At 36.8% G+C, this 13786-nt stretch overlaps 1 protein-coding gene across 1 annotated transcript; it reads right to left on the reverse strand.

The window, feature by feature from the left end:
• Nucleotides 1–1528: 1528 nt before the first annotated feature.
• Nucleotides 1529–12051, reverse strand: LOC121426019 (protein starmaker-like). Its single transcript, XM_041622148.1, has 6 exons — nucleotides 12031–12051; nucleotides 9333–9445; nucleotides 7322–7451; nucleotides 6053–6299; nucleotides 4389–4460; nucleotides 1529–2390 (listed from the first exon to the last, which is right to left on the reverse strand). The coding sequence occupies exons 1-6, from the start codon at nucleotides 12049–12051 to the stop codon at nucleotides 1558–1560; spliced, it is 1416 nt and encodes a 471-aa protein (XP_041478082.1). The 3' UTR covers nucleotides 1529–1557.
• Between the last annotated feature and the right edge of the window lie 1735 nt (nucleotides 12052–13786).

The raw sequence follows: 13786 nt of genomic DNA on the forward strand, positions 1-13786 counted from the left end.
TGTAAGAAAGTACAGAAGTTCAGCTTTATGGTGATATATATATCATTGAGGCTCAAAATAAAAAGTTTTGCACAATTTGCAAAAGAAAACAGAGGAAGAAAATTCAGTTTTGAGGCACATTTTCAGGCCAGAAATTTACTTATTTATCAAAATATTTTATAGAAAATAAATGATCAATATAAAGGAATAACATTTACTCTATCTGATGATGCAATTATATTTTATTTACCTTGAGGTTAAAACAGGTAAATTCTTAGAGAAAGAAAATCTCACGAATCACGAGATTTTGCGAGGATTCAGCCACGAGATGATTTGGATGAATCTGGCCATTTTGCTCATTAGCGTAGGGACCTGCAATCTGACTGAAATTTTATTTTGGATACATTTTATCATTTGGGAGGGTAGTAATAAGGAATTAACATCAAATCAAAAGTATGAAAAATTCATTTGAAAACTGTTACCAGCACATTTTCATTGGGAGGCATTCAATATAAAAACTGTTTAGATGTCCAGCAAATATGTTAATGGTTCTCTGGCAGGTACATCATGGAATACCTTGTTTTTTTCTTAAAAGTTTTCAACACACAATTTTATAAAAGATGTGCAAACAATATAAGTAGATAAAGGGATCAACATCATATAATGTGCACATTAATGCTGCATAAACATGTTCAGGTGAATCTGTCGAAAATAAATGTCTTGGGGACCACAGAAATCTGTTTGTCTTTGGCAAAATTTGAACTGCAAGATGCAATTACTCTTCATAGGTTGACCTTCCATAAGTCTTTGTCTTGAAGCATTATTTCAGACCTGGGGAGTGTTTCATCAACATTTTCATCCGACAAGTTGTCAGATCTGACATCTTTCTCTGATGTTGATTGGCTGAAATGTACTGTTACTATGGCAACTGTCGGATAAATGGGACTTGTCGGATAAAACGTCCGACAAGTCCTTTCATGAAACGCTCCCCAGGGGAGTGTTTAACAAAGATTTAAGTATGACCTAGAGTCTAACATAAATGCCTAGCTGTGTGCATTATAAAAGGCATTACAGCATTGTCAGATCATGCCAAGAGCATGCATGCTACTGCTTATTGATCAATAAGATTGCGCGTTACATATCATATACGTGTCGGCATTTAAGTGCGACTCTATGAAGTCATACTTCAATCCTTGTGAAACACCCCCCCCCCAGATTATGCAAAAGATGTCTTATTGACATATCCTTGTCGAACTTTGCCCAAGTCGAACAGATTTCAGTCGTACCACAAGATTTGAAATAGGCAAACTTACTTGTATTTCACATAATGGTCTGAAATATTGCTTCAACACAAGGCAATTATTTGACTATTTTGCTACAAGGATTCTTGCATCAATTAGCACTGCATCTAAAGTAAGACTAAAGTGAAAGTGCAGAATGACAACCAATCACAGCCGATTATGGCATTTGTATGATAGATGACTGAAATGGCAATGATGACAATGTTGACAGATTGATGGATTTTACTCAATTAAAAAAGCTTCTTCAATACAAGTCCATCCTTTACAAGTAAAGTGATCATGTCTCATACTTGACCACCTTTCTTGGTCTTGATGATTTCCTTGGGGATTCCTCTACCGCACCCTTCGGCTTCCTTCCTCGTTTCCTCTTCTCCTCCTGTGGTTTCTCCAACCCCTTCCCATCTTGAACAGTCACTCCCTTCCCAGATCCCTGCACAGGCGAGTCCTTCCGTGGTGTCTTTTTCACACCGAGCAATATTTTCTTAGGTGGCGATCTCTTCGCAGCTTCCGATCCGTCTCTACTGAAGTCAACATGGACACCGGAGCTGGGTCCACCATCACTGACCCAACCATCCTGATGATGGTTCATATTTCCAAGTGTACTCCATATGTCTTCTTCTGGCATGACCGACTTCTTGGGTCGCCCCCGTCTCTTCCGCTTCAGAGAGGTAAACTCCTCATCCTCGCTCCTCGCACCTGTCACAGCATCGTCAGAGTCGTAGAAGGAAATCTGTGAAGTCTGTCCTATGGGGGATTTCCCCTTATTGGGGGATTTCCCCTTTATAGGGGAAGTCCCCAGCTCCTCACTCTCAAAGGACCCATCTTTCAGCCGATCAGAGTCTGACACACTCCCCTTCTTCCTCCCATCACTACTCTCCTCAGCCCCGCTTTGAGACGACCCTCGCTTCCTCTTCCGACCTCGCCGTTTCCGTGGGGATGACTCGGTCTCCGTACCGGATGTTGCGCTTCCGGTGACCTCGCTTTTATCATCCCATGAGGTTTCTGCTGTTGACCCGTCCGTCTCAGATTTCTGACGCCTCTTCCTCTTCTTCTTTTTCTTCATCTTTTTGTCCTTCCCCTTGTCTCCTTTCTTCTGTGAGCTCTTTTTTCCTGTGAAAAATAAGAGAAAAATAAACTAATTATCGATGGAGGTAAAATGATATTTTGATATAATTCTTTTATTCTGATATGAAACTAACATTTTCAAATAATAAATAAAATATAAAAATAAATATCCAAATATTTTCAGGAAATGTACTCACAATCCTTAGCACTTTTATAATTTTTATTATTACCTGTATCAGACATCTGAGCAGGGCAACTTTAATATATCATTATGGTCGGTCAATAAGTTTCCAATTGCTTATCCACAGACCCAATTTATTGCACACTCAGGAAAGTCAATGAGAAAATGAATGGAAATGCAACGGGCAATAAGGCAGAGTTAACATACGCTGTATTCTACACGTCCCCATAACCTATTGAACCGCGCAATGGTATACGTCATAATGTTTATCAGGTTGAGACAATGCTGGATATTGCGTCCCAAGGCCAGGGATGTGACATTTAAATCATGTCACAATGGTAAAGTTCAGAGGCCCAGTCTGCTCAACATGACAAAATAGATTCCTATTCTTAAACTGTAAATATCTAAATAATGAAAATACTAACTGGCTTTTCTTTCGGGAAACATCAAATATATTGCCCTTAAAGAACCATATTGCCCTCGTCTAACGACTTGGGCCAATATGATTCTATCGCGAGCATATATTTGATGTTCCCCTCAAACCAGTCAATATAATATAACTGTTAAAATCAACATAAGGTGTTGTCACACTTTTAGTCACTTCATGACAACCATAAGTAGGCTACGACAAGCCCTTCTTTAATCAAGAATCACCTTTGTTAGGAGATAAAAAAATAATTTTTTATATGTTACCAGCAACCCCAACACCAACAATAAGTTGCCAAGGAAGAATTTGGTCTTCAAAATATGAAAATTAGAACCTCCACCAGGAAGAGTTATTCTTCCCCATCATGATGTTGAAATTTGTAGTTGTACAGTTGAAAAGAGTCAAGATTTTCAAGTTATTGTTGACTGCTTAGAAGTTTTGCTGAGATTGCACAGTGTGCGCATGCCATGCTTGAGTGAACCCCAAACTTTAAACCTTGTTTTCTCCTTATTATTTGCAGCTCTCACTAAATTTCTTCTGCATTCAAATCAAGATGTGTGAGGGTTATTGTTGAACAATTTTGACAAGTTATATATCATTAAAGGGGAAAGAAACCTTTGGAATAACTAGGCTAGTGTCGAAACAGAAAAATCAAAGAAAAAGAACAAAGAAAATTTGAGAAAATCTGACAAATATTGAGAAAGTTATGAGCATTTGAATATTGCAATCACTAATACTATGGAGATCCTCCTATTGGCAATGCAACGCAACAAGGATGTGTGATGTCACATGTGCACAATTTTCCCTTTGATCGACTATAAAATATCCTCTAAATGTCTCTTTCTGCTTTTTCTTGTGGTGATACAAACTCTTTATCCATGATGTATTCTTTAAAAATCTGCATTACATGCCCTCCTATAGAAAGAACACATGATCTACTGATAGATGTGATAAAAGAGGCAATTTAAGTGAAATATATACTAAAGTAATGCGGAGAGTTGTTCACAAGTGAATCTCTGTCGCATTGCCAATTTGAGGATCTCCATAGCATTAGTGATCGCAATATTCAAATGCTCATAACTTTCTCATTATTTGTCTGATTTTTCTCAAAATTTTGTTGATCTGTTTCTTTGATTTTTCTCTTTTCACACAGGCTATCTTGTTCCAAATGTTTCATTCTCCTTTAAAATGTACTTTTCCAGACTCAATGAAAATCTTACCATTCATTTTGGGCGGGTTATTGTTGGTTTTCAGGTGGTGGGTCACATATACAGAATTTGAATTCTTGATATTTTGTGGTGATAACAAAATGCAATAATAGATCTGAAGAAATGGGATTAAAGGAGAGAACAGCTGGTCACGCATACAGTATGTCAGCGTACCCTGGCTAAAACATTCAAGTGAAAGCCCCTTTAAAGAGCTCTTCCTCCCTCACCTTTTGCGTCTTTCTTTGAAGCTGATTTTTGTGGCGATTTTCTCTTCTTTCTGTCTTGCTCAGAATCAGAATCTGCACCAAAAAAAAATATTGAAACGTACATGACAGAATTTAAGCACATTCAGCATTATCAAAATAGGAACAACCGGGGGGTGTTTCACAAAAGCTCAAGTGAGACTAAAATATAATTGAATTCTAGTTCATGTTCAGAATGACCAGTAAAAAATTCACACCACTGCACTGGTTGATTAATGGTCAGTGAGTGTGCACTACTACACATCTATCAATAAGAATGTGAATTAGATATCATATGCATGATAGTTTTAAGGTCAACTCCACCTCAGAAAAATGTTGATTTGAATCAATAGAGAAAAATCAGACAAGCACAATGCTGAAAATTTCATCAAAATCGGATGTAAAATAAGAAAGATGACATTTCAAAGTTTCGCTTATTTTTAACAAAAAAGTTATATGAACGAGCCAGTTATATCCAAATGAGAGAGTCGATGATGTCACTCACTCACTATTTCTTTTGTTTTTTTATTGTTTGAATTATGCAATTTTGCAATTTTACGAATTTGACGATTAGGACCTCCTTGCCTGAAGCACAAAATGTTAAAATAATGGAATTCCACGTGTTCAGGGAGGAATGAAACTTCATTTCACATGACAATGACAAGAAAATAAAAATATTGCATATTTCATATAATAAAATACAAAAGAAATAGTGAGTGAGTGATGTCATCAGATCCTCATTTGCATACCAACCGAGATGTGCATATAACTGTTTTGTGAAATAAAGCGAAACTTTAAAATGCCATAACTTTCCTATTTTACATCCGATTTTGATGAAATTTTCAGTGTTATGCTTGTTGAAGTTTTCTCTTTTTATTCACATCAAGTTTATGTTTGGGTGGACTTGTCCTTTAAGCGTGACTTTGAGTCATTCTACATTGCTAATCACTTCCATTGATGAGTGGATACCAGGCGTGACCACGGGGTTTCGAAAAGCACCCTAAACAAATATTTTCCATATTCTGAATTGACCCCCCTAAACAAGTACAGCGATATTTAGTATGTCACAGACGTCGGCTTTACCTTTACTCACATTAGGTTTAGTACCGCCCCACCTCGCTCAAATCGGACTGTAAACATGTATTTTTGGGGCAAAAAGTACATCCTTTATAAAGCAACTTAGTTTTTTTTATAATTTGAAGTAAACATGTAGCTTTCTTGGCAAAATATATACATGTACCCTTTTTCACTATTTTAGCGTTTTTGACACCCTCATTACGTTACATAATGTGAACAATCTTGAAAAAGAGATTGTTTTTACGCATTTCTTTTGTCGCGCCTGATATCCACTCATCAATGGAATGCAGTAGTATCTTGTTGTATCTTTGATGGTAGTTAGTTAGAATAGTTGGAACAGGCCCCCGATGCGAGAGACCCTTCACCTAATAACTTCATAAAACACCCTCTGTGGTTGAGCCCTACTCTTCATGCATATTCAATCAAAACCTATTTTTTTGCTTAAAAATGGGAAAGAAAGTAGTATTTTCCAGTAAAGTTATCAACGAAAATCAAATAGAAACTGGAGCGCAGGGTGGTTAAAAACAATTCTCTTTCCTCCAAACTAATAATGATTGAGAGGATCTTGTCACCTTCATCACGATCTTCCTCCTTCTCCTCGTCCACATCAATCAACCTCCTCATTGGTAGAATAGACCAGGCTTTCTTCTTTTCTATCTCGGTGGCTGGTCGATCCCTCGCCGTCCTCTTTCTCCCTCGTGTCTTCTTCATTCTCTTCCTGCCCCGCCTTCCAGGTTTGTCGGGAGACGGTGAGGGCTTCTCGTCCATCTCCGAGGCGGAGGTGGCAGCCTCTTGTAGGTGACGCTGGGAGCTGGTACCCTGTGTTGTCATGGTAAATTAGCAATTAGAGAAAATTAGAACAGTTAGGAGGACAGTGGTGTAGCTGGCAAGTTACAAATACTCTATTGTATTACATAAACTAAGATTCTTGATGTAAGATTTGTCAAAAGTTCAGATTCAGTAATCTTGTAAAATACGAGCCTGCTTCATAACCCTTTTAAATCATGCCCTGAAAGTCAGGAAAATATTACTAGGGGCTGGGGGGCAATGTAGCCCCTGAAATGCTCAGAAGAGCCCTAGAAACCTAAGAACTAGAGCCCGAAAATCCTGTTCAGTTAGAGCTCAACCAATGTTGCAAATTTAGGCAGTAAGTTGTGAAAAGTAAAATATTATTTTTTGCCTACTGAAAGTTCACTTAAAAACATCCTCACATGCTCAAAAAGATGTAAATAAATATACTACCAACTGTGATTGGACCATGTAGGATGAGACCAAACAGAAAGTAGACAACAGGTGGTTTCAGACCGCCTCGAAGTTCGTCAGTTCCAGGTACTGGTATTCTCTGATCGGGAAATTTACCCTGATCAGAAAATACCAGGTATTTTGGTAATGTGAAAGTAAATTACGCGTAATCTCCCCGAAAGAAAATACCCACTGAATAGTAGGTACTTGTTGAAATTACGAGAACTTTCGCTGGGATTTTTCCAAGGTCGCAGGTATTTTAGCAATGTGAAAGCAATTTACGGAAACTTTTAGCCCAGCGTGTCGTTGGGTGCGGGCGCTATGGGTGGCTGCTGAGCTAGTAATTTTGAATCTCGTGCCTTGCCTACTTGTCAGACCATACTGCGCATGCTCATAACTTCAGGAACTTATCCCGAAGGAGATGTTTCGGGGCGGTGTGAATGCAGGAATAATTAATAATTAATGGGCATTTTTAGCCTATAAAAGTTTTCGTAATTCAACTGGGACTCTTATGATCAAGGCGGTTTGAAACCACCTAACATGTTTGTGGTCCAAATGGCAATTCATCATTGATAAAGAAAACCTTCCATGATCCCTACCTGTCCTTTGGTGGTGAATGATTTGTTTTTGATCATAGCTATCCTGGCTGCCCTCTCCTGCGCTGGATTCGCTTCCCGTTCTTGTTCGCTATCATCCTCGTCATCATCGGAAGCCTGGTAGCCATGGACCCTGAAGACAAACAAGAAAATATGTAAGAATGATAAACCTCTCTTCAAGAAAGTTGAATGATCCAGTCATGTCAGGTGAAAAATGAAATTGATTATATCTTTAACAATGCGTACAATACAACTGTTTTTTTTTCTCCTATTTTATTCTATTTTTCAAGTTAGTATTTCAATTATTCTGGCATCCATTCTATTCATTCAATATGATTATTTATGCAATATATGTTTTGATTCATCATATTCTCAAGCATATCAGACCTGTCACCCCAAAACCGAAAAAGTCGACCAAATTTAATATTGAGATTTTTATTGAGCTTGATAAGTCACTTTCTAAACTTTAAAATGAAATTTATGTTAAAATTGACCAACAATAACCATTACAAGTGCTGATTGAATGCAGAGGAAATTCATCAAGAGCTTGAAAAATAAGGAGAAAACAAGATTTGAAATTCAGGGTTCACTCAAGCAAGGGATGTGCTTTCTCAGTGAAATTTCCAAGCAGTCCAAAAAAGTAGTGTCTGATACCCTTTTCCTAAACCCATCCTCCAATTAGTCACCTAAGAGTAATGCGGATAATTCAATAAAAATTGCGTTCAAAAACTCAGAAAATAATCCGCACTATTTTTACGAGCGCCCGTCCTGATAAAGGCGGATAATTGTCATGACAACTGGACACGCCCCCTCCGATGCGGTGGTGTTGGAAAAGGGTGACCTTGTGACCGCACCATGGCAATTATCCGCATTATTTGGAAATGCATTCATAAAGTCAAAATCTGGTCCCGATGCTGCTATTATGCGGATAATAGCAGCATCAAAATAATGCGGATAACTCTGGTCCTCCTCCGATTTTACGACCAAATTATGCTGCTATTAGCCGCATAATTGGGTTTATGAAAGGGGTATAAGAAACTCTTTTATCTTTTCTTTTATTCAGTTTCACAACTTCAAATTTTCACAGTAGGAAGAAAAATTGCTCTTTCAGATAAGCCAGTATTTTAATTTTTGGTTTTTGGAGACTAAACTACTATTTTGGCTATTTCCAGAGAAGCTTACCTGGCGACTTATTAGTGATTTTGGGGTGGTAGGTCACATATTTTCTTACAATGACAATCTTTCTTCCGCAAGAGATTTTAAGTTCAATGATGTATATATCTGACTTATTGTCAAAACTTCTTTGTCATATTTGTGTTGCCATATTATATTGTTAAATGCAGAAGAAAGAAAATTAAAATAAATCAAATACAATGAACTGGGATTGCTACCATGTCTATACCCACCTAGTAAGGCACACAGGGGTAATTCAGACCCCCATTCACTCACATGGTAAATCATAACTCATCAAAAACTTGAGTAACTTTAGAATCCAATGCCATAATCGATTATGAGAAAAACCTACCGAGCGCCATACTAACTGAAATTTTAGAACAAGGCATCACACACACATATATATCACATCTGTAATCGATTCATGCGATGAAAGGTAACCCCCCAAAATAAATCCCTAGATAGATTTCGCTTTAATTCACTGACATTTATAACAATGAATAGTACAACAAATCCAGATACGTTAATCGGGTACTAGTCCAGCTCAAACAAAAGTTAAATGGCCTAAAATAAGACTGACCATAATGATAATGATGATGAACAAGATATTTGTGATGATGATGATGATGATGATGGTGATGATGGTGATGAGGATAATGATGATGAGGATAATGATGATGATGATGATGATCATGGTGATGATGGTGATGATGAGGAGGATGATGATGATGAGGATGATGATGATGATGATGATGATGATGATGATGATGATGATGATTGAGGAAATATTTGTGATGATAATATTCATGATAATGACAATGCTGAGGATGTAGATTCTTACCTCTGTATTATGTAGTCAGCCATTGACTCTCTGACCAGCTTCATCGAGAGGTTATCCTGAAAACCCATATTTTGCTTCATTTGCTGATAGTGGTTGTGAAGGCCATGAAGTTGCTATGCAAAAAAAAGGAAAAAAAGAAGAAGTAAGCTATAAAAGATATTCATAACAAAATATTAAAAGCTGAAAGAAGAATTTAAAGGAAAGAAATATACAAAAGAATTAACACAAGAGAAATAAAAGGATTGAAATATGGAAATACATGAAAGTTGATAGAAGAGAGATGAAAGGACAGAAAACAAAGAAATACAAAAGAATTGATAGAGTTTGCGTTTTTTCTTCTCTGGACTTGCTAGCATGGCCTTGTGTTTATGCCGACATTTAGTGTGATTCGAATGGTCCTTACTTTCATTACCTTGATAATCAAAAGGAATGTCATCCGTTTGTTGAGGGGGGGGGGTGATGTGGGGGCATATGAACAAAAAAGTCAAGCAAAATTAAATGTTTTCAACACACTCCGAAGGTTTTTTGTCATTGACACAATTTTGACAAGCCCCCCCCCCAAAAAAAAACACCCAAAGGCCCCCAGATAAAAGGGGGCTCACATCCTCCCTTTGCCCCCTCTCTAGATGCACATCTGTAAGGATTGAACAATAAAAACAATTGTGTTGCACGTATCCTTGAAGAAAAGATCAAACCCATCATGTGTCATGGGAGGTTCTACTGGACCTCATGCCAAACAATAAACACATGACTGAAACTGACCAACAAGAGGAAATATCAAATAGTTTTTGTCACGACATACCTTCTCACAAAGTACATTCTTATTATATAATACAAAGAAAATGACAAGGCTGTTCTTCAACTTCTTTGTCACAAAAATTAAACAAGAAACTGAGGGCAAGTTGTTAGTCTATCCGACCATGATCAAACGATTGTGGTAGTATTCTGACTTGACCTTGCCCCTCCCTCAAAAAAATGTCTCTCTCCTTATGCAACTGACAAGTAATTGCATATATTTCACACTTTACACTGGATTGATTACCAACAATTATTAGCAAAGGCAGGTGTAGTGGTAGGGCATTCGGAGAGCAAATATTTGGAGGGTGCAGCTAACCTAAGAATAAACTTTTTTTAGGTTTGATAATGAAAAGAGAAATGAATGAACTGTGTTTCCAAATGTTCAAGGAGGAGACCAACCTTACTTGACCAACCAAGTAATTGAAGGATAAAATGAAAATATTTCTTTCTACAGTGCGTATCAAAAAAAAGTTTACACTTTGAAAAAGCCCTGGGAATTTAAAAATATACAACATGTTGGTAATTTTATCACATATAATCTTGGGTTTGGGTCTCATCTATCCAATGAAAGTAAAAGTTTTGACAGAATATTACACTTGAGTGAGCACTATCCATTCTTGCAAAGCTCGCAGAAATCTGTTTGCGCAGAAATGCTCGTTTTCACGCTGTGTCAAGGGGAAAGGGCAAAATCAAACTTACCCTGCGGAACATTTCTCATACATTTTCCTTGCACTTTTAGTCAATTGAAATAAAACGGATACATTCAAGCATTTTGTAACAATTTTGCCACCCAAATTGAAATTTCAACACTCAGTAGGTACAACCTTAACTTTTCTGTGCCAGCTAGATCTGAAGACATAAATGAATCTGGAAAAAAAAGTTTATATCAGACATCTCCAGCATTTTTTCACTGAGTTTTTATAATTTAAAGTGGGTTTACATGTCATTTTTTTCATTTAATACTTGTTTCTCCACACTTTTCCCGAGCTTGACAATGAATAACAAAATGTAAATCAAGCCCAAGCCAGTTCATGTAAATCACAGCTCAATGTAAAGCAAATTTCGTCACAATGGCCTCAGTGTGTGGGGAGTGGGGTGGGGCGCAATGCACTCTTTGAAGTGTTTTGGGCAAGAAAACAAGTTAAAAAGTGTAAGATATCTTCAAATCAATATTACTAGCTAAATTCCTCGTGTTCTTCATGATTAAGGCCTACTTTTATTCGCATGAATATTTCAAAGTTCTGCGCAAATCATTTTTCACTAACTTTTAAAAAGTAAGTGGTGCTTACTCAAGCGGAAATATTTTTTGACAGTTATATCGTCATATGCTTAAATGGATCTGTACCAATGATAAAATGTGGAAAAATTTTCAGGATATTACAAATGTATAATTTTACAGGATTTTTCCGAAGTGTAAACTTTTTTTGGATACGCACTGTATATCAATCCAAGAAAATACAGAAGATAGAGTTAAATATGTAACATCAATGATACCTTTTTGCATAATGCAGTGTTGAGTTTGGGGGATTAAGCAAAACTATAAAATGTCACAACTTTCATGCTTCAATCCAATTTTAAAAAAGTAATGTCACGCTCTCTATTTTCTGTTGTTTCATTAAAGTATATTTGTTCGGATTGGATTGCCTTTAAGAAACTAAACAAACAAATGATTTGGCTTTTTAAAAAAATATAGTGTGACCTTAACATATTTCCCTAAGCTTGTAACAAGGGGGATTAATATCTTCTGAATGAGGACTAATTTTCTGACTTCTCTTCATTTCAAAAGATTTACATTGAGCTAAGTACTAATTTACAGCTGTCCTTCAGTTTGTTAAATTTGTCATCGATTTACGAGGACTATTTTATATATTTTGGGAGTGAATCACACATACACCCCTACTGTTCCATTAAGATCATCCATTGTATCCATTAGTGGATCGCACATGTTGCGAAGCTCTAGTAAGTTCAGAGGAGGTTATTAATGACGTCTGCTGATAAATCTCTTCCAGAAAGTTGGCTTGCACCCCTGTTGTTTTGAAGATCAGGAACTGTCATCTCCTGTTTATGGTTTAGAAAGACACTTTCACAGGCAGGGTGTGTCATGAAGATCAATAGCTTCTTGGTCTAATCTCTTTTTGTCTAATGCCTGTTGGGTCGCAGCGACAGAGATTAATTACCACTGGACCATATTCTGAATCGGAAACTATGGGTTAAAATACCTCTTCTATCATTCGAAAACTTATTTTAACATTAATCTCTCAAGTACTCTATCGGTACTCAAAGACTGTCTCCGGTCGACCCCCAACTATAAATAGAATAAAGCGTAAGTGATAAGTCCTCAGTATTTTTATCATACATGTATGAAGTCCTCCATATAAAGCAATTTAGTTCCACATTTTTTTATACATTTTATGATTTCAGAAATAAGCATAGACTTTAGTTTCGTGTTGAAATTAACATGAGCCCAGCTATCTCCATGGAACCAGTTTATCCAAGGAGTTATTTGGTTTATCTTATCCCTGATCAGTATGCCCATGTATTCTTTAATAATTACATTTATTATCTTGTTCGGTTTAATTGTTTTTACCACTTCATCTAAGGTCCATTTTGCACAATGCCCACTTGGCCGAATACAAGTGTACATGGAATGAGCTTATAAAAGTCTGCTTAAGAAACGATCACGAGAAAAAGGCCGTTTTCATTAGCCCACTTCCTTCAGCTCTGTCACACCTGGGCTAATGATGACATGCACTTAGACCTTCGCAGGGAAGGGGAAGAATCACACACATTTTCCAGGGAGTGACAAAAATCCAATAATTCCCTGACCCACATTGCATTGTAAAATCGTATCAAAATAACTCTTCCACTTCCTGATCAATTGTTCTGAGACGATTTCTGGCCTATTTACTTATTTCCTTTCATGAGTTCACAAATTGGAATAATTGTTCAATGAGACAGAGGAAATTGTTAATAAATGGTTTAAATCTGTTGTATTATCAGACTATATTGTTGTACAGAGATATTGCTTGTCATGTTTTGCATGGTATCAATTAGAGATTGTCACCCCACCAGCTGACTCAAAGATCTAATGGCTGAAAGGTGCGTTCATGCAAATTCATCTAAGATGGAATTAAAAACGTGAATCACAAATCATTAAACCAACATTCAAGCGATTTGTTATCAATACTGATTCTCAAAATGCTCAACTTACTAACTTAAAGGTCAAGTCCACCTCAGAAAAATATTGATTTGAATCAATAGAGAAAAATCAGACAAGCATAATGCTGAAAATTGCATCAAAATCGGATGTAAAATAAGAAAGTTATGACATTTTGAAGTTTCGCTTATTTTTCACAAAAAAGTTATATGCACAATTTAGTCACATGCAAATGAGAGAATGGATGATGTCCTTCACTCACTATTTCTTTTGTTTTTATTGTTTGAATTAGACAATATTTCAATTTTACGAATTTGACGATTAGGACCTCCTTTTAGTTGGAGTGGACTTGTCCTTTAAAGTTAGACATAGATGTATACAGGCCTACGGATTAGGTTACACTTCGTAATTCCGAAGCTTCGTAATTCCGAAGGTTCTTTATTCCGAAGGTTCGTAATTCCGAAACACGTAAATTGCCTATACCTCGATGTTCGTTAAT

This window comes from Lytechinus variegatus, chromosome 13 (genome assembly GCF_018143015.1).
Source record: "Lytechinus variegatus isolate NC3 chromosome 13, Lvar_3.0, whole genome shotgun sequence".
In the NCBI taxonomy this organism is placed as follows: domain Eukaryota; kingdom Metazoa; phylum Echinodermata; class Echinoidea; order Temnopleuroida; family Toxopneustidae; genus Lytechinus; species Lytechinus variegatus.